This window comes from Periophthalmus magnuspinnatus, chromosome 21, assembly GCF_009829125.3.
Source record: "Periophthalmus magnuspinnatus isolate fPerMag1 chromosome 21, fPerMag1.2.pri, whole genome shotgun sequence".
Taxonomy (NCBI): Eukaryota; Metazoa; Chordata; class Actinopteri; order Gobiiformes; family Gobiidae; genus Periophthalmus; species Periophthalmus magnuspinnatus.
Genome location: NC_047146.1, coordinates 19,068,713 through 19,091,920, shown reverse-complemented (window position 1 = coordinate 19,091,920; position 23,208 = coordinate 19,068,713). Strand labels below are relative to the sequence as shown.

Below are 23,208 nucleotides of genomic sequence, written 5' to 3'. Positions count from 1 at the left end.
CTACAATCACACATAACAGCACTGCATCTCCTGCTCTGATTGGCCAGAGCTCAGAGAATGTGCGGATAGCAATGACTTAATTTGGCTTTAAACTGTTTAGTTAACCAAGCTTTGTATAAAAGACTCTAGATCGAAAATGCTTCTAAAATGTGTAAAATTATAAAAGTACAAGTGGAACTAAACACTAAATAACTTCTTTTGTTACTAAACTGTGTACGTGGTGTTTTAAGCATTGTCTGCTGTTCCTAGTCAGTTTTTGGTGCAAACTAGGTAAATTTGCAGCTACTGTGTGCTGGCTCCAGTACCTTTGAAATTTCAAGTACTATGTTATATCATGCAGGACTTACAGCTGGGTGTTTCTGAGTCCAAACAGTTAGACCAGGCACTCTGTTGTCAATGTCAAATTTATTTCTAAAGCACATTTAAAACATTGTCAGTTGACCAAAGTGCTGTACTGACAATAAAGTACAGGACAAGATGAAACAAGGTGAAAATAGAAAGATATAAATCACAGAACAATAAAACATTACAATGCTGGGTGTGATAAAAGAAAACAAAAAGAAACCCTTAAAATCTAAGGTAGTGCCTCTAAACTGCGTTAAAATCCAAAGCAAATAGATGGGTTTTTAAACTTAATTTTAAACTGGTCCACAGACTGAACAGCGTGGACATGAAGGCGCAGTTCATTGCACAGTTTAGGGGCCACCACTGAAAAGGCTCAGTCTCCTCTGGACATGAGTCTAGATTTAGGTACAGTCAGAAGGAGCTGGTCTGCAGAAAGGAGGGCTCTGGGAGGAAAGCAAGGCTGCAGCAGTTCTGACAAGTACTAAGGAGCCAGCAAATTCAAAACATTTAAAAACAATCAATACAATTTTGAAATGTATTCTAAATGCAGCTGGGAGCCAGTGTGGGGAAGACAAAACGAGTTATGTGCTCTGGTGTTCTTGAGCCTGTCAGTGAGCGAGCGGCAGCATTTTGGACCCCCTGCAAGTGGGGGAGATTTAATTTTAGAAAAGAATATCACTTGCCTTCAAAATAGCTCCAATTTGTTTATCACATACTTATAGTACAAATTTTCAGTACTCTTTCTACCACAGTGTAGCTATTCAGAACGAGCACCCAAACTACATGTGACTTTAAAGTTTGTAAAAGCCTGTAGTCTTGTCTGACCGATTGTCCCTGATGTGTCTTATGTCCTCAGTCCTCAGCATGCGTCCCGGCTCCTGTACCTTCCCCCTCCTGCTCGGGCTGCTCCTGATTGGGGCCCTCCTACCCTCCCTCTGTGTGTGGGGCTATACTTTGGACCAGGAGCACAACCTGCAGTTCAAGGGCCCCGAGGCCTCCATGTTCGGCTACTCCGTCCTGCTGCATCGCCACAAGAGCCACAGCTGGTACTCTGCACACAACTGTCGACACCCGTTCTCACCTGTCCTCAACTGTCCTTACCTGTTCCCACTTGCATTCACCTGTCCTCACCTGTCCACGCCTGTCCACACCCGTACAGGGGACACATGCACAGGGCACATGTTGGCTGTTTAAAAGGCACTACAATCACAACTGAACCTGGGTTGCCAGTGCCTTAACCTGCAGATAGAGGACACATACACGTTTTTCTAATTCTCAGTATATGGACAGGCCAGGTCTCAAGTGAAAGCTCAGAACCTCTAGAATTCACTCACTGAGCTGCGTAGGCTGCACTAGCACTGATTCATGAATGGCTGCAGATGTTGAGATTTAGGTCTCCTCACGGCACTATCACGTTACAATTCCTGTGTGTTCTGCTAATGAAACTACTGCACATCACACCAGGTTTGTAAATCTATAGTGTATTGTTTTGTATCGTCGTGTGGGAGCAGGGTTACGGGCTGAGCATTGCACATAATCTTACACCGAAAGGGGGATTTGCATAGGAAACAATGATCTAATATTTCCAGAAAGCTCCATAATATGCTCTCTTCAAGTACCATAACCCCAATGTTTAAAGTGCCTCCCTGAGCTGTGGGGACCTCTGACCCCTGATCTATGTGTGCAGGCTGGTGGTGGGCGCTCCGGTGGCTAACTCCTCTAACAACACACTGCCCTCTCCTGGAGCCGTGTACCGCTGCAGCCTCCAGGACCCGACACAACGCTGTGTCCCCATGGGCGCAGGTACGTTCCCCACTGCTTTTTCCACCTATATGAGTAAAATGTGTCTTGCCCCAGTACAGATATATTTTATAAGCAGCTCTTGAGGTCAAAATATGTCCATAAGCCTGCATCTAATTATAAAGTGTTTTAATTGTTCAAAATTATGGTACAGCGCCTTTAAAGGGCCCATATTATGCCTTTTTCTGAGCTATGTTATTATGTTGTTTCATCATTAAAAACATACCTGGAGTTGTGTTTTGTTTCATCCACTTCATTCCTGCATATTTAAAGCAGAAAACACTCTGTTACACCTTGTGATGTCATGTTGTAATACAGGAAGTGCTCCATTGTGTTTTTAAAGTCCATACACCTTTACAAGAATCATTTGGATTATTGAGAGTTAATTTGAAAACTACTGCTTCATGGCATCACAAGGTGTAACAGAGCATTTTGAGCTTTGGAGATGTAAACAGACATAATACATACTAAAGGGTTACTCAAACATGTGTGAATCAAACAAAACACAACTTCAGGTTTCTGATGAGTCCACTTCTTTATACAGTCTGTGGTCTGTTTACATGCTGATACTGTGTGCTTGTTTTGTCAGAGGTCACCAAGTGTGGGAAGACATGTGAGGGGGAGAGTGCCCACCAATGGCTTGGGGTCAGTCTGTCACGGCAGCCAGGGGCCCAAGGAGGACATGTACTGGTAAGTCCACTCACCAGGGGCCTCACCAGGGGCCCAGGGAGGACATGGGAATGGTAGATGGTTGATAAAGTGCATTGCAAAAAATAAAATCTTGCCATGAGAAATTTACTCAAATCAGGATAACATTTACTTAATTTAAGTCATTTTAACATGGCAAGTAAAATGATCTATCAATGGAACAAGACTTTTTGTACTTGTGACTAGATATAGTTATAATCTATGGCACACTTGGATCATTATGTTATAATTTGCACATTTTAAATGGCAATATTAATCTAAAACAGCAAGTTTGCCGACTTCCATGTTAGATGGGAGCATAATCTCAACAAAGAGTCATCACTGCCGATGGTTAGCTGCAGAATCCTAGGTATATGATTGATTAAGAAAATAAAATTATAGAAGTAAGTAAGTACAAAGCAGTGGCCGTGTACCGGTGGCTGTGAAAACAGTTGAGTTGACAAGCAAATAAACAATTAAAGATTGCTCAAACATGAACGAATCACTCCACATACAACTTCAAGAGGGTAAATGGTGAGGGGAAACAACTATAACATGGTTAATAATAATCTGTTTTAAAATAGGAATTTGTTTCATTTCATTTTTCATGTATGTTTTTTTTATACAGGTTGAGGCCCAATAAAACTCTCTTAAGCGCCCTGTTAAAATACAATACAAACAAACAAAACAAATAACTGCATAGGTCCATTTAAAACATGAAAAACAGGTGCAGGTGTGATTATAAATGTTTATCACCAGATTATTAAAGTGCATTAGTGGCACCAATCTATTCAGTTTTGCATGTCCTTGAAATATATTCTATTCTTCTATTCTATACTTTACTTGCATTGAGTTGCATTATATTAGATAGAGATATATATATCTTTTGAGGCCAGAAAAAGGCGTGTGGCTGTCACTTTCATGTCAGTGTTTGACTATGGTGATGTGGTCTACATGAACGCTTCAGCTCAGAGCCTGCGAGCTCTGGAATCAGCTTACCATGGAGCTCTGAGGTTCATCACTGGCCTCAAAGCGCTTACGCACCACTGTGTGCTATACACTCGTGTGGGCTGGACGTCTCTGGCCACACAGAGACTCAAACACTTGTATCTACTTATATACAAATGTATTCTTGGTCAGCTTCCTTCATACTGGCAAAGGCACATAGTTCAGAGAGATGCTGGTGCATACAGCCTTCGCTCACAGGATCTGTTTTTATTGTCTGTTCCCAGGGTTAGGTCTGAGTTTGGGAAAAAGGCTTTTCAGTTTTCTGCTCCTTGGGCCTGGAACCTATTACAAAATGACTTGAAATTAAAGGAGCTGGTCTCCTTAGATTCTTTTAAACATATTTTAAATAATAGGGATATAGAATCATTAGTGTGTAATTGTTTTAATTGAACCTGTTGAAGCATTTTGACCGATCTGTGTTTTTAAATTGTGTGTATATGTTTGTTTTTTTGTACCTAAAACTGTGGCCTCTTGGCCAGGACGCTCTTGGAAAAGAGATTTTTAATCTCAGTGAGTCTTCTTCCTGGTTAAATAAAGGTTAAATAAATAAAAAAAAAAATATTACAATGTAAAATTAGCAAAAGAAAACTTGCACATGCACTCACCATGAGAACACTGTTTTCTGTCTTCTTTCTAATATTCTGTAGTTTGAAGAATAAACTATGTGATCAAATACCACAATGTATTCCTTTTGACTTAATAACTGTATTCTGAATACAGCCAACTGTGCTGGAATACAGTTATACAAAATGAGTATTCTAAATATGTACAATTGAAACCAGAAATTTACATACACTATATAAAAAGACGCATGCTTTTTTCACACAGTCTGACATGAAATCACTAAACTTTAAATCACTCAACTTTTTGCCTTTAAACTGTATGACTTGGGTCAGATGTTTTGGATATCCTTTCACAAGCTTCTCACAAAATTTTGGCCTATGCCTCCTCACAGAACTGGTGTAACTGAGCCAAGTTTGTAGGCCGCCTTGCTCGCACATCCTTTTTCAGAACTGCCCATACATACAGGGCAATTACTATGCATTTAACAGTTTGGGAAAACCCAGATGATGATGTCATGTCTTTGGAAGCTTCTACTTTATTGACAACATTTGAGTTAATAAAAACACACCTGTGGATGTATTTGAAAATGCACCTGAAACACACAGCTTCTTTGTGTAACATCATGGGGAAGTCAAAAGAAATCAGCCAAGATATTAGGAAGAGAATTGTCTGATTGTCTGATTCATCCTTGGGTGCAATTTCCAGGTGTCTGAAGGTGCCACCTTCATCTGTTCAAACAATTATACACAAATATAAACACCATGGGAATGTCCAGCCATCAACCTGCTCAGGAAGGAAACGGGTGTCTGTGTCTGTACTTTGGTCTGAAATGTGCAGATCAACTTAAGAACAAAAGCAAAAGACCTTGTGAAGATGCTGCTGAAGCTGGTCAGAGTGTGTCATCATCCACAGTGAAACGAGTGCTGTACCAACATGGGCTGAAAGGCCACTCTGCAGGAAGAAGCCATTACTCCAAAAATAACATAAAAGCCAGATTAAAGTTTGCAAATGCACACAGGGACAACGACCTTAATTTTTGGAGAATTGCCCTGTGGTCTGATTAAACTAAAATTGAACTACTTGGAAAAAAAAGGGAATCTTATAAGCCTGAGAGCACCATTCCAATTGGGAACTACAGGGGTGGCAGCATCATGTTGTGGGGTTGTAGAAAAAATAGATGGCATCATGAGAAAAGAACATTATGTGGAAATACTGAAGCAACATCTTAAGACACCAGCTATGGAGGTAAAGCTTTGGTGCAAATGGGTCTTCCAAATGAATAATGACCTGACACATACAGCCAAACTGGTTATAAAGTGGCTTAAGGATAACAAAGTCAATATTTTGGAGATATTTTGGAAATGTATGGACTTGAAAATACCTGAAAAAGCATGTGTGAACACAGCGGCCTACAAACTTGGCTCAATTACACCAGTACCAGGTAATGGTACCAAATACTAATGAAAATTTTTATTTTATTTTTAAGCATATCTTTTTTTTTTAACTTGTGCATGCCCTTATTTGTATTTATTCAGTGTGTTTTTATGTTGCACTTTATCACTGCAGTAAGTGAACTGTGTTCACAGACGATGGCAATAAAAGTCTTCTGATTCTGATTCTGATTCTGAAATGTATGTAAACTTCTGACGTTGAAGACAATAATGAAATATTGTCTAAAAAAATTCTCTCTGAAATGTTCTTTACTAAATCCTTTTTGCATAAGAAGTAGGCTATAGGTCAAAGAGGAAGAGGAACTACAAGTGCAAATAACTTTGAAAGCTTTGATACAAAAATATCAGATGTTCTTTTGACAATTTATAGTCTGTGGTGTCTTATCCATATTAAAAGCCCTGTACTTGATTTGTTCCCATGTATTTGAACGAAGTTTGTTTAAAAAATTACATTAAAAAACTGCAATATTATTAATATAATAGTTCACATTATATACAGTTAATTTAACAGCCTGATCACTATTCTTTCCGATACCATGCAGCCCTTGTCTAAATTACATGATTGGCTCTTTTACTGACCCCATGGAGAAACAGGGGTGAAATGCAGTGGATGGATTACCCTATTGGGACAAATAAACACAACAAACCCTACTGTCTACTGGCCTCCTGACCACATGAGTGAGGAGTGACCTGAGTGCCCCCTTGCTGTGACCTCTGTCTCTCATGTGATGTTTGGGATGGACATGTGATGTGTGTGTTTATGTGTTTTCAGGCTTGTGCTCACCGCTGGAAGAATGTTTACTACTCACAGAGGGATGGTCAGAACAACAAGCTGCCCAACGGAGTGTGCTTCAGATATGGACAGGACCTGAAGCACGGCCACCCCTACATCCCCTGCTACCGAGGTACACACCCACAGGGAGAGCCCAAGGGGATCTGACCCACACCAGTATCTGGGACCTAAGGCTAGACTCAATAATGTCCCAGTCACACAATAGGAATAGGGATACACTGATACAGATTGTGGTGTCAGATATGGGCTCTGATCAGATTGTATAGTCTATATGTCACTCCTGAGGATTTGTGGTGCATGGTAAAATAAAACTAAAATGCCATTGTCACACTGTTGTGGCCCAATATATTTTTGTGGCATCATTGTTGCTAACTGCTAATGTTTAACGTTTAATGCTAAATAATCTACCTAAAACAGTGCTACATGTAGTAATGTTATGCGATTAACACAAGGCTCTGGTGTTAATCACATTTGGCTGAGTGGTTGTTGGTCGTGAAAAAGTCCTGTTTTTTCATAGATTGTGATGTTTGGAGGCTAACGATAAAGCTGCCATTGAGAATGTATTGGTACTAATGTTTGGATGCAGGCGTTTTAACAGGCAACTAACCTGTTGTGTTTCAAATAGAAAGTAGACATGGGGACTAATTGGTTCCATCAAGTCTGGCTACAATTCACTTTCTATTAAAGGTCCTATATTAACAAAATGTATTCTCATGAGCATTAAGCCATGTTATAATAATTGTTACCTCATCAAAAACGTACCTGGAGTTGAGTTTTGTTTCATTCACATGTTTGAGTAATCCTTTATTATTAGTCTGTCTACATCTCCAAATCTCAAAATGCTCTGTTCCACCTTGTGATGTCAAGTAGTGATTGTTTTCAATTATCAGCTACCTTTTATCTTTTGGTCAATAGAGATAGCAATTCCTTGTCTGAAATCATCCAAATGATTCAAGTGAAGGTGTATGGAGTTTAAAACCACAGTGGAGCATTTGCTGTATTACCACATGACATCATGGGGTGGGACAGAGTGTTTTCTGTTTAAGAAGTAACCTTAAATATGGATGATTTCTGTAAATGTGTAAATGAAATAAAAACAAAACTCCAGGTATGTTTTTAATGAGGAAACAATATTATAACATAATATAGTCGCTTTAAAAATGCTGGCCTGTCTCTCTCTTTAACTGCTGCTGTCAGGCTTTTCATTCTGCCCTTAAAATCCTACATGATCCTGGTGTTTTTTGTTAACTATCTTGTTTGTAAATCAAGATATAATTGACCAAAGGTTTGATTGGCAGCTATCACTACTCATTGCTAAGTGCCTGTTCCCTGTCAAATCAGTGTTGTAGGCGGCAAGGGGTGAGTACCTTCAACAGCCTCGCTCCTGATTGGTTTATAGAGTTAAAATAAATGAAATATGAGTTTTGGGTGTTGCCGTCTTGTTGTAATCGGTTATATATGTTCTGTGCAGATCACCAGAGGAAGTTTGGGGAGGAATATGGCTCGTGTCAGGCTGGCATCTCCAACGTCTTTACCCAGGTCTGTGTCCAAAACACATAAATAGACACTCCCTTCTGTGTATTTTCTTGTTGACACAACACAAAAGCTTGGCTAGCCCATGCTACCCAGACTTCCATTATATCCAAAAGATTAGTGGAGCCAATAAACTACCCATGTTAAAATATATAAACTGATTATTTCACAATATTCATGTGTTCTCACCAACATATTAAAAGAGGTCAAGTGGTCAAAATGCAGAACCATTAAAGCTAATGCTAACGGCTGTAGGAAATAATACAGGGGACTTAATCCAGAATTCTAAAAACATTTTGTATAATGGTGAGAGAGCATTAGCTTTGGAGAGCCTATATATTTATTGTATGTCTGTGTGCTAACCGTTCAGGACCTGATCATCATGGGGGCCCCAGGGACATCGTACTGGACCGGCTCAGTCCTTGTCCTCAACATATCCAGCGGAGTCCTGTCCTCCTATGTGGACGACCACTCTGCCACAGTCAGCTTCGGCAGCTACCTGGGTAAGATCCGACACCAGCACTCATAACCCCACCCCCATCCATCCATCCATTTTCTTCCGCTTATCCGGGGCCGGGTCGCGGGGGCAGCAGTCTAAGCAGGGACTCCCAGACTTCCCTCACCCCGGACACGTCCTCTGGCTCCTCCGGTGGGACCCCAAGGCGTTCCCAGGCCAGCCGAGAGACATAGTCCCTCCAGCGTGTCCTGGGTCTTCCTCGGGGCCTCCTCCCGGTGGGACATGCCCTGAACACCTCCCTAGGGAGGCGTCCAGGAGGCATCCTGAGCAGATGCCCGAGCCACCTCAGCTGGTTCCTCTCAACGTGTAGGAGCAGCGGCTCTACTCCGAGCTCCTCCCGTGTGACCGAACTCCTCACCCTATCCCTAAGGGTGCGCCCGGCCATCCTGCGGAGGAAATCCATTTCGGCTGCTTGTATCCGCGATCTTGTCCTTTCGGTCATTACCCAGAGCTCATGACCATAGGTGAGGGTAGGAACGTAGATTAACCGGTAAATCGAGAGCTTTGCCTTTGGGCTCAGCTCCTTCTTTACCACAACAGACCGATACAGCGACCGCATCACTGCAGACGCTGCACCGATCCGCCTGTCAATCTCACGCTCCATCCTTCCCTCACTCGTGAACAAGACCCCGAGATACTTGAACTCCTCCACTTGAGGCAGAGACTCACCACCCACCTGGAGAGGGCAAACCCCACCCCCAGTGAAAACTAAATACAATTTTAAATGACTTGAATTCTGAATATTTATCTTGATTGGACTAATAATCCTTTTTTAAAATTCCAGACTGGTTACAACATGTATTTTTATTTCACATTATCTGTTGATGGAACAATCATTTTAACACTTAATTAAAGAAAACTATAATAACTCAAAACATAAATTGAGATAGATATTTAGAATTCAACTAATTTTAAAGGTACAGTGTATAGCTTTCTGAAGTTGGCACATCACCTGCATGATTCCATGGAAATAGAAAGTTAATTCATACTTTGGAACATTCTGTTTGAAGATAGATGTGTTTTATACCATCCATGTTGGATTAGTTATGTATAGTCATAATAAAAACATGAATAGAATGTGTGCATGTTTAGGTTACTCTGTGGGTGCGGGACAATTCTTGAGCCCTTCTTCGATGGAGGTGGTAGGGGGCGCTCCACAGCACAACCAGAGGGGAAAGGTACAGTCTAAAGAATGTAAAACCATCTAATGTTCTGAAGAGCCTCTAAACCTGTCCCCTGTGTGTGTTGAGCAGGTCTTTATCTTCTCTGTGGACCGCAACACTCTGAGGGTGCTCACCAATGTTTCGGGCAAAGAGGTAATAGGCATTCTTTTACTTTGAGCTCAGCATAATCTGCAATATACTATGCAGCATGATTAGTGACCTTTCCACAAGAAGGTCTCAGGTTCGACTCCCGAGAATCACAGGGCCTTTCTGTGTGGAATCTGCATGTTCTTTCTCTGTGTCTGCATATGTTTCTTCCAAGTGCTGCTGTTTCCTGTACCACTACCACTGTACAATAGGCAATGGGCTCCACCCTTCTGGGGGCAGGACTACCCTGAAAAGACTCCGTGGTCCTTTATGTATTATACTGAAAATAATTCTAGCCTCATAAATTGAAATAGAATCCTGAAAACTGGAACCCCAGGCCACATGTCTTGACCTGAACAGATCTTCATCAGAGGTCTTCATCAGAGGTCTTCATTAGTGGTCCTCATCACTGGTCTTCATCACTGGTCATCTGGGCTACAATAAAATGCTGTGTTCCTGGTTGACTTCTCCTTGTGTTCCAGCTGGGCTCGTACTTCGGGGCCAGTCTGTGTGTGCTGGACCTAAACGCAGATGGATTATCAGACCTACTGGTGGGTGCTCCCATGGCAACAGGGGTCAGCCGCGAGGAGGGACGTGTTCATGTCTACCTCAACCAGGGACAGGTGAGTGATAAACAAACACACATACTTACTAATGGGACCTATTGCCCTTGGGTGCTGGCCACACCCTATTAAAGCTGCCAGGGAGTGCTATACAGCTTTTGTTTGTCAAGTAATGAAGATGCCTTTACTGAAAAGAACACGATGAAGCCAAATGAAGACTTCCCTGCCAACAAGGAAGACCAAGTTGATATGCTCCGCTAAACTGAAGCCGTCTGAGGTCGAACAAGTGGACATTGAAACCACAAACTTGAACATGCCCTCCACGATGGACCTGATGAATGCTATTCAGTCATTGAAGCATGAGTTTTATGATGAAATGAGTGGTCTTACTGTTGCGATAAAAGAAGCTCAGGCTGACGTATAACATTGTGGCGGCTGCATATTTGAGGCCAAAACTGGAATAATCAATCTGGAAGATGAAATAAACTTGCTGAAGAAAGAATCAGAGACCCTTGAAAAGAAATCCAAAATCCTTACCAGAAGAAATCAACGAAAAACGAGGAAGGTACAGACACTTGTTCATTTATGAAAAAGTGGATAGTGGACATTTTGAAGATAACTCCCCCAGTCCTGGAGAGAGCGCATCACATCAAAACGAACAAGCAGTTGGTCACATTGCAGAGTGCTACAGAGATCAAGAGGAGATGATGAAAACCACAAGATCGCACAAAGAGCTAACATTCAAGGAGCTGACCGACAAAGAGCGTACGTAGGTGTACAATACTCCAGCTAATGTGGACGCCTACGTCAAGAGACTAAATGACTGATCTGCATCACTGGCATTGGCACTGGCATTATGCACCGATGCATAGACTTTTTGTTTTTCATGTCAGATTATGTTTTAGTTATCGACAGCCCACGTGTGCGTAAATGACAGTCTATATGAGTGTTTCATCCATCATCATAAATAAAATGGTGGGACTCTAAGAATAAAGTGGAACTTTTAATTTCTGAAACAGGCAGCTGAAGCCTGCGAGAGAATATTTCCTTAGTGTAGCGTGGAGCTATTCCATGGAAATATTGGAAATAATGTAGAGGTTAGGGCAGGGGTGGGAAAACGGGTTCCTAAAATTTGACAGAGGGACCAGGAAATCTATATGTGTATATTACATTAGAGATTTTACCTGTAACCAAGTAGCAAAGTATGAATATACAAGGCTCATTGTACAAATTGTTTTCCAAATGCATTAATTAAATTAATAATTAATTTATTCAATTTCAGTTAAATAAACACAGCAGAAAAACTTTGAACATGGTTTATCCTTACCTGTTTTAATATAATTTGGTCATGTTCAGCGGACCTGAACAGGGCTGTATGTGGCCCCCGGGCTGTAGTTGTCCCATGTCTGGGTTAGGGGGTACCTAATACATGATTAATACATCATTCTATACAGGCTTGGGACAGGGGAGGATTACTCTCTCTTTTTGTGTTCTTTAAAAACATGGCACTTGTTAATGTTTAGTTTACCTAATTTTATTCCTTTAATAATTAGACTTTATTTCTTGCTCGATTATGACTGATGTCCTAAATGATTGTGTCTCTTGGTAAGGTAGAGGCTTACGTAATTGATAAAAATGAAACAAGTTATGAATGGGATTAAATAACTGAAAGCTAAAATTGTGCAGGAAACACACGTTAATGAGACGATAAGGGTGAAAAGTAGATGGTCAGGATAAGTTTTTTCATCTTTTTATTTCTCTAATTCCAGGAGAGTAAAGATACACAAGTCTATTCCTTTTTATGTTGAGAAGGTGATAAATGATCAGTATGGTAGGTTTTTGATTATACAAGGACATATCTTTTCCACTCATCTTAATTGTATCAGTGTGTGTTGTCAAATGACGATAATTCTGGCTTTAACGACTTGTTTTTAAGGATCTCTGCTATGCAAGGAAAGATACAAGATACTGTAAAACTGTGTGTAATATAATATTGATTGTTTGTTGTTGAATAAATTAATACATATATTGTAAAAAAACAAAAAACAAAAAAACATCTGTGAATTTCACATGACCGACAGAGAGCAGTGCTGAAAGCATTGAATGTTCTCCGTGCATGTTGTTAAAAATCTGCAAATTATTCTCTTCTCCCTTTTGGCACGTACCACTTTTAAATAGATCCTATCACATGCACAGTCTGGGTTAACAAGTCTGTATTGTTACAGGTTGTATATAATTCCATTTTATATTTTGTATACTTTAAAACCAGGCGGAGCTGCAGGAGGCGGAGTTTCTGCTATCAGGTAGTGAGGCATATGCTGCTCGCTTTGGGGAGGCCATCGCTGACCTGGGAGACCTGGACGATGACGGTTACCCAGGTAACACACTCCATTAAAAAATGTATAAAATTCAAGAAACTTTCTACTCTAGTGCCATTAACACACAAAATCTGCACTCCAAACCACATGCTTTTACGGAAAAAAGAGAAAAATAAACAAGCTGATCGTTGACCAATTCAGAGACAGGTTTTTTTGAGATTTGCCATCACTGCTCAGAAATATTGGCAACACACTTCCTGGTTTGCAGATGAAAACAGGATACACTCATTTCTACCAGAAGAGCTGCTTATACAGTACAATGTTTGGTCAACTACATGTTAAAACAATTGGGTACAGTCTGTAAGTTTTATGGTGGAGGTTGCGCTGCCTACTTGTCTCCATGGGGATGTTGTGCGCACACGCACATACATATACATATACCCCCCCCCCCCCCCCCCCACACACACACACACACACATATATATATATATATATATATATATATATATATAAACATATAGCATAGTGCATGGTGGGTAGCAGTCAGGGTTCACAGAAAGAATGTTATGGGTTTGATCCCTGGGTTGTCTGGGCCTTTCTGTGTGGAGTTTGCATATTCTCCCTGTGTCTGGGTGGATTTCCTCTGGGCACTCTGGTTTCTCCCATCAACCCAAAGCATGCACCACAGGTACAATCCTCCAGTTAATGTAGTCCTGACCAAGACCAGCAACAAGATCATGATGATGGGTCCCTGATGAGATCCCCCATGACACTGAAGGATGGGTCAAATGCAGAGGACAAATTTCCCTGTAACTTAACATTCCAGCAATAACAAGCAAGTGACAAGCCTCACAACTGAAAAGTTACATAGTGTTTTGGCAGTGTTTGCTAATGTATACATTGTGCCACCATGCTAACTGCTGAACATTCCTCTGCAGACACACATGCAGAATCACAGAATCCCCCCCCCCCCCCCCCCCCCATATCAATATTATAGGCTGTAGTATGCTTTTAATGCTAATGTCTCTTACTCGTATGAATGTTGTCTCTCTTCAATGTTTCTGTGTCACCTAACCCTGACCCTGCCTCCTGTGTGAAGGCTAGCATCTGTGTATCCTCTGTTAGAGTCACACACACACACACACATGCGGCTACAGAGGGCGCGGTCTCTAACTGCCCCACACTGCCTGGGAGCGGGACGTCCTGATAAGGGGGGCGGGGCTGTCATTAAGGCGTAATGACAGAGCCCCATGGCCTCTGTAATTCCACATGTTTGTTTATTGGAGCACAGCCCACCCACAGCTTGCTCAAGAGCACACCAACAGCAGGGATCTCCAAAGTGGCTCGTTTTATAAGGGTGTGATGATTATTATTAAAAGTCACAAGAAATCTGCTTTAGACTATGTCATTATGTTGTCTCTGCTTAGTGTCGTCTTAAACAGCCTGCACCCAATTTTTCTTTCATGTATTTGAGCAAAATGTGTCTTGCCCCAGTGTAGATATATTGTATAACCAGCTTTTGAAGTCAAAATAAGTCCGCTGTGCACTGTCTGCATCTAATTGTAAAGCGTTTCATTGTCATTGTCTTAGCATGCTAGCTATTGTTAGCATTACCATGATGTCAACTCCACTCCCTGAAAGCTACGAAATATTTTACATTTAAATTTATATACTCAATGCGGTGACTAATTCAGTTGCTTGGAATGAATAAGGAACAACTTTGGACCAGTGCAAACAATTTAAAATGAACTGGTTAGGTTTTTACATTTTTAAGATGCTAAAACTCAGGTACGGGACTGACCAAAGGGAATCATTTAAATTTTTGCTAAGCTTCTGCCTGTTTCTAAAGATACACATAACCCATTCTTATCATCAAAGTGCTGTCAATAATCTTATTATTAATGGGTCTTGTCCCTCTTATTTCCCTTTTCTTTAAATTAATTTCCCCTTTGTTTAACTTGAAAAAGCCCCTTACAAACTTTTACGCAGAAGCCCAGGCCTGGTTCTAAGAACAGAACACTGGCTGATTTGCTGAAGTGTTGTGTTTCAGATGTAGCAGTTGGAGCTCCTCATGAGGACGAGTTGAGAGGAGCAGTGTACATCTACAACGGCCGACAGGACGGCATCTCCCCCAACCCCTCACAGGTGAGACCCCACCCCCTCACCGGTGAGACATCGGTGAGACACCGCCCTGAACGTGGCGTCATTGCATCTGTGCAAACACTACACATACTGCACACTTTGACCTGACTCATTCTTCACATATGTTAAATCTTACATGTGAAACAATATACATACATATACATATGATTAACACTTTTCTATGTTTTGTGTGTGGTGTGCGTGGGTGCGTGCATGTGCGTACTTGTGTGTATGTGTGTGCGGGGGTGTGTGTGTATGTGTGTGTGTGTGTGTGCAGAGAATCACGGGGGCCTCTCTGGGCAGAGAGCTGTCTATGTTCGGTCAGTCGCTAAACTCTGGAGTGGACATCGACAACAACGGCTACCAAGGTACTGGCCCTCTCCTTCCTGTGCAGGTTTCTCAAGGAACACCAGCTTTTGTACAACTGTACCACTGTCACTTAACCCTGTACCACTGTCACATAACCCTGTACCACTGTCACTTCACCCTGTACCACTGTCACTTAACCCTGTACCACTGTCACATAACCCTGTACCACTGACACATAACCCTAAAGCAATCCCTTTCAATCCCTAATCCCTCATCAAACCCTTTTCTAAATGTATATTATTGTTTAAAAATAACCTATAATTAATAAATAATAAATTAACTGCTAGAACCTAAAGTCACAATATAGAACTTTTTACATAAATGGCAGGCAATGGTAAGCCCTGGCTCTTTGGTCGGCGTTTATGGCTTGGTAGAGCTGAACAATTTATAAAAACAAAATCTGAATAAACACAAATGGCAAATTAATAAGGCTGCAATTTTTGAAATACCATAATTTCCTCCACAAATAATAACATCTCCTGTCCTATTCTGCATAAAAAATGCTAACCCTGTAGTTTAGATCTGTACAAACATGTTCTGAAATGTGCTTTTAATATTTGTTTTTCATTTCCTATTTCAGTCTTTTTGTTACTTCTTCTGGACATGTTTAAAATGTGTGTCACTCAGCCCTACTCACTGGTATGTCTTTTCCAGATGTGGCGGTCGGAGCCTTTCTTTCCGACTCTGCTGTGATTCTCAGGTAGGCCTAATGTAAAATAACTGGTTTTAAATAAAATGCCAGCGGGTTAACTCATAAGTACTTTACTGGCAGAACAAATGATGGAAGGAGTACTGCAAATGTCTACTCATCTAAAAGTACAGTTACATGAGAGAGACATAGATATATAGACGGATGGATAGATGGATGCATGGATGGATGAAGTCAAAATTTAGATCAGGTCTTTTATGCAGAACTCTTTATAAATGTCTGAATTTAAGTGAGCTGATTGAACAGTGATGAGAGGATACAGGGCAAAGACTGTGTGGGGTTGAGTCGGGACACATGTGCCCTCTGACCCCTCATCAAACTCCCACATACCCTTCCTCTCTTCTCTTCACTTAATGACCAGTCAAAAGTTTGGACGCACCTTTTCATACAATTTTTTCTCTCTATGTTTAGTACTTGGCTACAGACTAAAGATGTCAAATAAATGAAGCACAATTATGTAGCTAAGAAAACGATGTGAACTAACTGTAAATATGCTTGATATTTTACAAGTATCCACCCTTTGTTTGCTGACAGCTCTGCAAACCTCTGGCCTTCTCTCAATGAGCTTTTCATTTCATTATTTATTTCAACTGTTATTTTTTCAAAATTCAAAAATGTTTTTTTTTTTTTTTTTAAACATAACTGAAAAGAAGTAAGAGGAAGTTAAATCTTCTCCAAAATAGCAATTAATAAGGAAAATAAAATAAAGATGCGTTTCAACATACTTTACCCACAATATATTAAATAAGATCAAATTAATGTAGAGTATAACAGCATCAAAGCCATGGAATTGACAAAATATATTTACTTTAGCTTAATAATGAAGTCTCCAGAAATGACTTTCACTTCACATCTGTGCTTTGTCCTGGTTCATTATTGAAATGCTAAAGCAAAGAGTGACTATTTAAAAAGAATCTAACCTCTGTTCTGAATTAGTCTTTTTGTTTACTATATTCCACATGAGTTCTTTCATAGTTGTGATGTCGTCAGTGAGAGTCCACAATGCATTTGCTCATAAAAAGCATGAAATGAAAAATTGTGTCCAGAGCTGTGAGTACTACTGTACGTGATGACCCAGCGTGTCCTCTCACTCAGTTTGAACATGTGCTTATTTCTCACATGCTGTTTGTGGAAGTAAAACTACTGCTGCTCTACTGACTGACCTCTGCTCTTAGCACTGACCCCTCTCGCTGTAAGTGTGAAGTCCTACAGGAGCTCAGTCTGTCTCTGTCCTAGGTCCCGGCCCGTGGTGCGAGTGGAGGCCTCAGTGCACCTGCCAGAACATGTCGACCAGCAGGTGGCGCTGTGCTCAGAGACCAGAGCTCCTACAGTGTGCATGAACGTGAGCGTGTGCTTCCAGGTCAGCTCCAGGCAGTTCAAAGGAGCAGTGGGTGAGTGCGGAGGACTGTTTCTCCATCTATCTGTTTTAGACCATCAATGATAACTGCCCAACACAAGCTATTAAAGTGGGACTAAACATCTAAACTCCGTCCATAACCACATTTCAAATAGAGCTACAAAACTGGGCAGTACCTGGACATCTAAAGGGGAGAGTGTGTGGGAAAGAGGGGCAGGGACTGGAACAATGTGACTGGTCTAACAGAGATCCACACTTCAAGCTCCGCCCCAGCAGTCAGGTGTTTGTAATAAGAAACAACCCGCTGACCACCATGTTCCAAGTAGTAAGTGAGCATGGTTGTGGTTTCATCTGAATCTGGTTCCAATTGAGGCGAGTATCCTCAACAACCTCAATCCTGATTCTTTGGCTGTACACTCGGACTTGGTTTGAAATTAGCCGCTACAACTGCTAGCTACAAACGCTAAGGGTGACCACATATATAAAGACTCTTGGGCACATGTATGTTTTTCTCCTTCTCAATATATGGACAGGCCACGCTTCATGTGAAAGTTCAAAACCTCCAGAATTCACTCACTGAGCTGCAGAGGCTGCACTAGCACTGATTAATGATTGCAGTGCACTGCAACTGCAATGTGGGTGCTGGGATTTAAGCAGTGACCATTCAGATCAGTCAAAACACCAAATTATAACATAAACCACTTGGCCATCATGTAATTTCTTTTTTTTGTAGTTTATATTTTTAACAGTAACACTTGTAATGAAATATATTTTAATTTGATCAGTTTAATTACTAATGGGGTTAATGTGTAATCCTGGGTATTAGTTGGGTATTATTAAGTGGTTCATGTTCTTAAAGGGCACGTATTATTCAAAATCAACTTTTTTGAGCTTTTAACCATGTTATAAGAGCTTATTCAAAGTTGTATTCCGATGGATCCATGCATGTTTGAGCAATTGTGGATTGTCTTGCATTTGAAGCTTGAGTGAAAATTCAAGTTTCCTCCTAACCCACTGTATATACATTATATTCGTTATTTAACAAACATAGACTGTGAGTCATACATTTAGGGTTCAAAGATGTTACATCATTAAACTTCATGGAAACGCTGCACACTGTAGCTGGTGTGGAAATATTTCTGTATAAAACCAGATTAAGAAAGCAGAACTATTTTTTTTAACATAGCGGTGTCTGCAATTTGTTGTCATTATATGGTAATAGCACTGCGATTGTGATTTGAAATTTAACAAGTCAGATTCTGTTGTGTGTACATTGTAAACAACTCCAATGGCATTAACATTTGAGAGAAGACTGAAATCTGAACTGATAAATGAATACAAGAATCCCATGCATTTCAGGACATGTTTGTAGAGGTCTAAGCTACAGGGTTAACAGCTTTTACACAGAATAAGACCCCATGGAGACACAGGGAGGGCATCTGACACACAGGGATCTCTGACCCTTATCCTGTGTTCCTAGACCTCTTGTACAATGTGACCTCTGACCTCCTGCACAAGCCCTCCTTCCCCCACCGTTTCTATTTCCATGGCAACGGCTCATCAAACAGCACCAGGGGGCGTGTTCGGGCTCGGCTCGGACAGCCCACCTGTAACACCCACCTGGCCTTTCTGAGGGTAAGCTCCGCCCCCACACAGTTTGGATAACCACTATAACAGTCATGTAACACTGCAGTGCATTATGGGATTATTAAGGCCAACACACACCTCCATTATTTTCTATGAATGTGCACACACCTGCTTAACCCTGTGATTGAAGTTTGTTGAATTGGGATAATAATAAAAAAACAAAAAACAATTCACTTCAACTTCACAAACCTTTATGATGTGCAATACTTTGATTAGTGGGATGCTCGCTGACTGTGTGGAGATAGTGCTCTGAAAGGGGAGTGTTAATGTCAATGTTAATGCATTGTTTTCAAGGAATATAGCATTTTCAAAACAATAATAGGTTCCGTGGTGATATAAATATATTATGTTAGCAGTTGCCCCATAGAAGTAAAATACCTCCTTTTAAAAAAATGCTGTGTCATATTTAAGTGTTTAATGTTCATTCCACAGCAACCCGTGCGGGACATCTTCACTCCAGTTCGCTTCCAGGCCTCCTTCAGTCTGAGAGAGGCCCCACCCACCCGAAGCCACAGGCCTTTGCCCCCTCTGAGGCCCATCCTGCAGAGGGATGGGGCCAAAAGCGCCAGTGCACAGGTGAGACGGGACACGTCCAAATGTCCATGCGATCAGAGAGACAGCTATCAGTCACATAAACTCCCATTTGCCCCTGATTCTTCAACTTGAAGTTCTGCTGAGGGCGGGGCAATAGGACAACTCTGGGAAAACTGAGCTGGAGGACACTTTAGAATTTGATGGTGGAATTTGCTGTTTAACTGTCAGATTGTAGATTGTTGATTTGGTTTATGGTTAATATCTCTGTAATTACTAGGCTACATGAAACAAAAAACTGAACCAAACTTCAACATCGTCTCTGACAGCATACATGTGAAAAAGATTTAAGATCATCTGAAAACTCAACAAAAATACAAAATGGATTTAAACAACAGATTTTCAGGAGTCTGCGATCAATACAAGGGTTCATGGTTTTGTTTAGGTGTTTGATTTTCAACTGAAAAAGTGTTGCTAAAGCTACCCAGCTTGTAACGGTAATGTCATATGAGAGGGACTTGTTTAACAGCACATATCAGCACACCTGTAGTACTTCCAGCTAAGCCAGTTCTTTCAGGTCAGATTGTGTTAAAACAAAGCTCAGATTGAAGTCTAATGTGCGTAACAGAGCTTCCACTTCCTTTTCCTTTTTCTGCGGGTGGGGGAAACCGGGTCACTTCCTCTGACTAAAGTCCAAAAGTATACACGTTTTATACAGTTGAATATATGTGCACAAGTTTAATACAATTTTACTTTACTACTTTTTGTACTTTTTACAATTGAATATATTTGGAAACATTTAAAATTGAATAGAGAAAAAATTACTTTCCAAGATTCTGTCCCAGGAGTTATGACCAATGCTGTAACGATATTTTCAAACTCGATTTTCATACTAAGGAATAGACACTGATAACACTATGACAATAAAAACACTCTTCATTTTGACAATAGAGTGTGATTTTGAAACATTAAATTGTAGTCCTTTCTTTTATATTACCATGTGGTCTTATATCTGTGTTATCCCTCAGTCGTCCCATTAGGTTCCATTGTGGTTCTTGGGCATATACCAGTCTGTGTCTTATACTTGTTCTGATACAGCTCAAGGTCATTCTAAATCTATTCAGGAAAGGTTCATTTTTGTCCTATGAATGTGATTTTTTAGTATTAATATCCTCTCAAATGAGTATCCAGTTTCTTCTGATATTTTTGACAATCCTAGTTATTGGGGACAACAATTACAGTTTTCCCACAAAGTCCACGCAGTCAGGCACCCACACAGCTATACTACTGAACCTTTAAAATGCATTTGAAAGATTAGACACATTTCTCTAAAACGTAGTTAACATCATTAGATTTAAACTTCCACTAAAAATCTTGCCTATGTATTTTTTACATTTTGGTAAAGTTTATAATTTTACTTCCTGGTTGGACACAGGCATCAGGTGTGACATACATGGAGGTAATATGTTGCATTCACGTTTTAAAATTTGATGATAATTTCAGATGGAGGGCACCATTGTGAAAAAATAATTTAACTTTTGTTTATTTATCCTGACAGAGAAGACATTGGACTTTGTACCAGTTTTTGTTTCATGTGGATAGGCAGAGAGATACTAACCATAAAGCAGGTCAACAAATCTGCAATCTGCCAGTTCAACAGCAAATGAGAATTCTGACCTGTCTCCAGCTGAGTTTAAACCACAGATTTTGCAATGTGCTGATGTCATGAACACAGCCTATTTCATAACCTTAATGCTAGCAATAGACACAACAAAAAAATTGCGTAATTCTCAGCATTTTGAATGGAGTTTTCCGATGACATACAGTAGGTGACATGTTCCGTTTTAGAATTTATCACTACTTCCAGTTAAGTGACAGTTTGGGGAAAAAATCCCCAAACTGTCACTTAACTGACGAAACTGTGATAAATATTTACCATAGGTACTATCACCCAAACCAAGTGATAATTAGAAAAACATGAAAACTTATGCCCTTATGCGTCTTATGCTCTTTACCCATAGTCTATTTTTTACTCTGACATCTGGTGCTGTTTACTGCCACACATACGTCACTTGCGGTCACATGTTAAAGTTTTTTTACGTTTATATTTCAGACTCTCTTCTCGCGCTCCTGTCTCCTTGACGACTGTTCCACAGACCTGCAGCTCTCAGCACAGCTTGTCCTGCCCGGGTAACAACAACACTATAGTGACATCTAGAGGTGGAAGAGATATTGCTAAAAGAAGGAACAGTACTGAATTTGTTCTGGAGATATGCTAGAATATTGAGTGTATTGTGTATAAACCCTTTAAAAATACAATGTTCAGAATGTTCAATTTTAACACTTGCTGTAGAGGTGGAGACTTATAGGGTAGAAATGTCAGTCACTTTGTTTTTGTATGACAGTGAATGGACAAAAGTGAATATTTTTTAGACTACAGGCTTAATGGAGCTCAACAGTGATCTCCTCCCCCTGGTTTCAGAAGTAAATTGCCTATTAACTTTTCTCATACACTTTCTTAAAAAAAAAATTGAAAGCTCAGAGCTAATCAGCTCTGTGCTAACTAATGACCACAAGCAACAATGATGACCTATAATTTAAGTAAAATCTGTTTCTGAAACTTTATAAACCTGTATGCTCTGACTCTAAATATGTATTTTGTCCTCAGTGAGCGTCAGTACTTCCCATTGGGCTGGACGCGGAGCTTTATGGTGAATGCGTCTGTGGTAAACGCTGGAGACGACAGCTTCTTACCGCGCCTCACCCTCCTCTTCCCCCCCGCTGTGCAGTACGTGCGCGTGTACGCGGTGAGTGCCAGGGTCTGGAGTAAAGCTTTCACTGGAGATAATTCTGACCAGGGTCTAGAAAAATCCATCATGAGCTCTTTTTATTTGTCGTTATATATTTACAGCATGTGTGCCACAGGTGGTTACATACGGCGGAGTGTTAGTGTCACTGTAAAGAAATTAAAATATGCGGCCATTATGAGAATAAAGTCGTAACATTTCAGCTTTAAAGTCGTACTTCAATGAGAAAAAAGTAAAAATATTGCGAGAATAAAGTTGTAGTCAAAGTAGTCATAATTTTATCAAGATTTAGAGGTTGACTTTTCACTTCAAAGTTGAAGTGAAAATGTACTTCCACTTCAACCTTGAAAACATTTTCAAACTTTTTTTTTTTTTTTCAGGAGGAGATGGCCGTGAGCTGTGACATCATCGCAGAGGTGAACAGCACAGTAGGCGTGGCCTGTGGGGTGGTGGGGCTCCTCCTCCCTGCACAGGCTCAGGTAAGGCCGGCTTTCACCCCTCCATCCCTCCATCCCTAAATTGTTCATTCAGACTAGGCTTGCAAGATTGATCACAATCGAATCGAATTAAAATCACAATTTCAATGGATGCATTTAAAATGGATGCAAAATTGCATGTTTTTTTTTGGGGGGGGGAGTTTTTACAGCATATGCATTGTGTTCTACGTCCTGATTGGCTAAGGGACTGTGCCGTGTCTCTTGTACAGTACAGAATGTGTTCAGCCAAATTTACATAAATGTTGGATCACAGTGTGACT

At 40.6% G+C, this 23,208-nt stretch overlaps 1 protein-coding gene across 1 annotated transcript in view; it reads left to right on the top strand.

Annotated features, from left to right (window-relative positions):
- Window positions 1-23,208, top strand: part of itga4 (integrin alpha 4) — a 37,002-nt gene that overhangs the window by 4,839 nt on the left and 8,955 nt on the right. Inside the window, exons 2-20 of the mRNA XM_055230786.1 lie at window positions 1,202-1,391; window positions 2,033-2,148; window positions 2,735-2,835; window positions 6,628-6,760; window positions 8,120-8,187; window positions 8,552-8,684; window positions 9,791-9,876; window positions 9,952-10,014; window positions 10,491-10,631; window positions 12,841-12,949; window positions 14,940-15,034; window positions 15,309-15,399; window positions 16,055-16,100; window positions 17,346-17,500; window positions 18,947-19,101; window positions 19,546-19,689; window positions 21,758-21,834; window positions 22,313-22,451; window positions 22,832-22,930. Of these exons, the coding sequence (XP_055086761.1) occupies window positions 1,202-1,391; window positions 2,033-2,148; window positions 2,735-2,835; window positions 6,628-6,760; window positions 8,120-8,187; window positions 8,552-8,684; window positions 9,791-9,876; window positions 9,952-10,014; window positions 10,491-10,631; window positions 12,841-12,949; window positions 14,940-15,034; window positions 15,309-15,399; window positions 16,055-16,100; window positions 17,346-17,500; window positions 18,947-19,101; window positions 19,546-19,689; window positions 21,758-21,834; window positions 22,313-22,451; window positions 22,832-22,930 (2,141 nt within the window). The remainder of the gene's footprint in view (window positions 1-1,201; window positions 1,392-2,032; window positions 2,149-2,734; window positions 2,836-6,627; window positions 6,761-8,119; window positions 8,188-8,551; window positions 8,685-9,790; window positions 9,877-9,951; window positions 10,015-10,490; window positions 10,632-12,840; window positions 12,950-14,939; window positions 15,035-15,308; window positions 15,400-16,054; window positions 16,101-17,345; window positions 17,501-18,946; window positions 19,102-19,545; window positions 19,690-21,757; window positions 21,835-22,312; window positions 22,452-22,831; window positions 22,931-23,208) is intronic.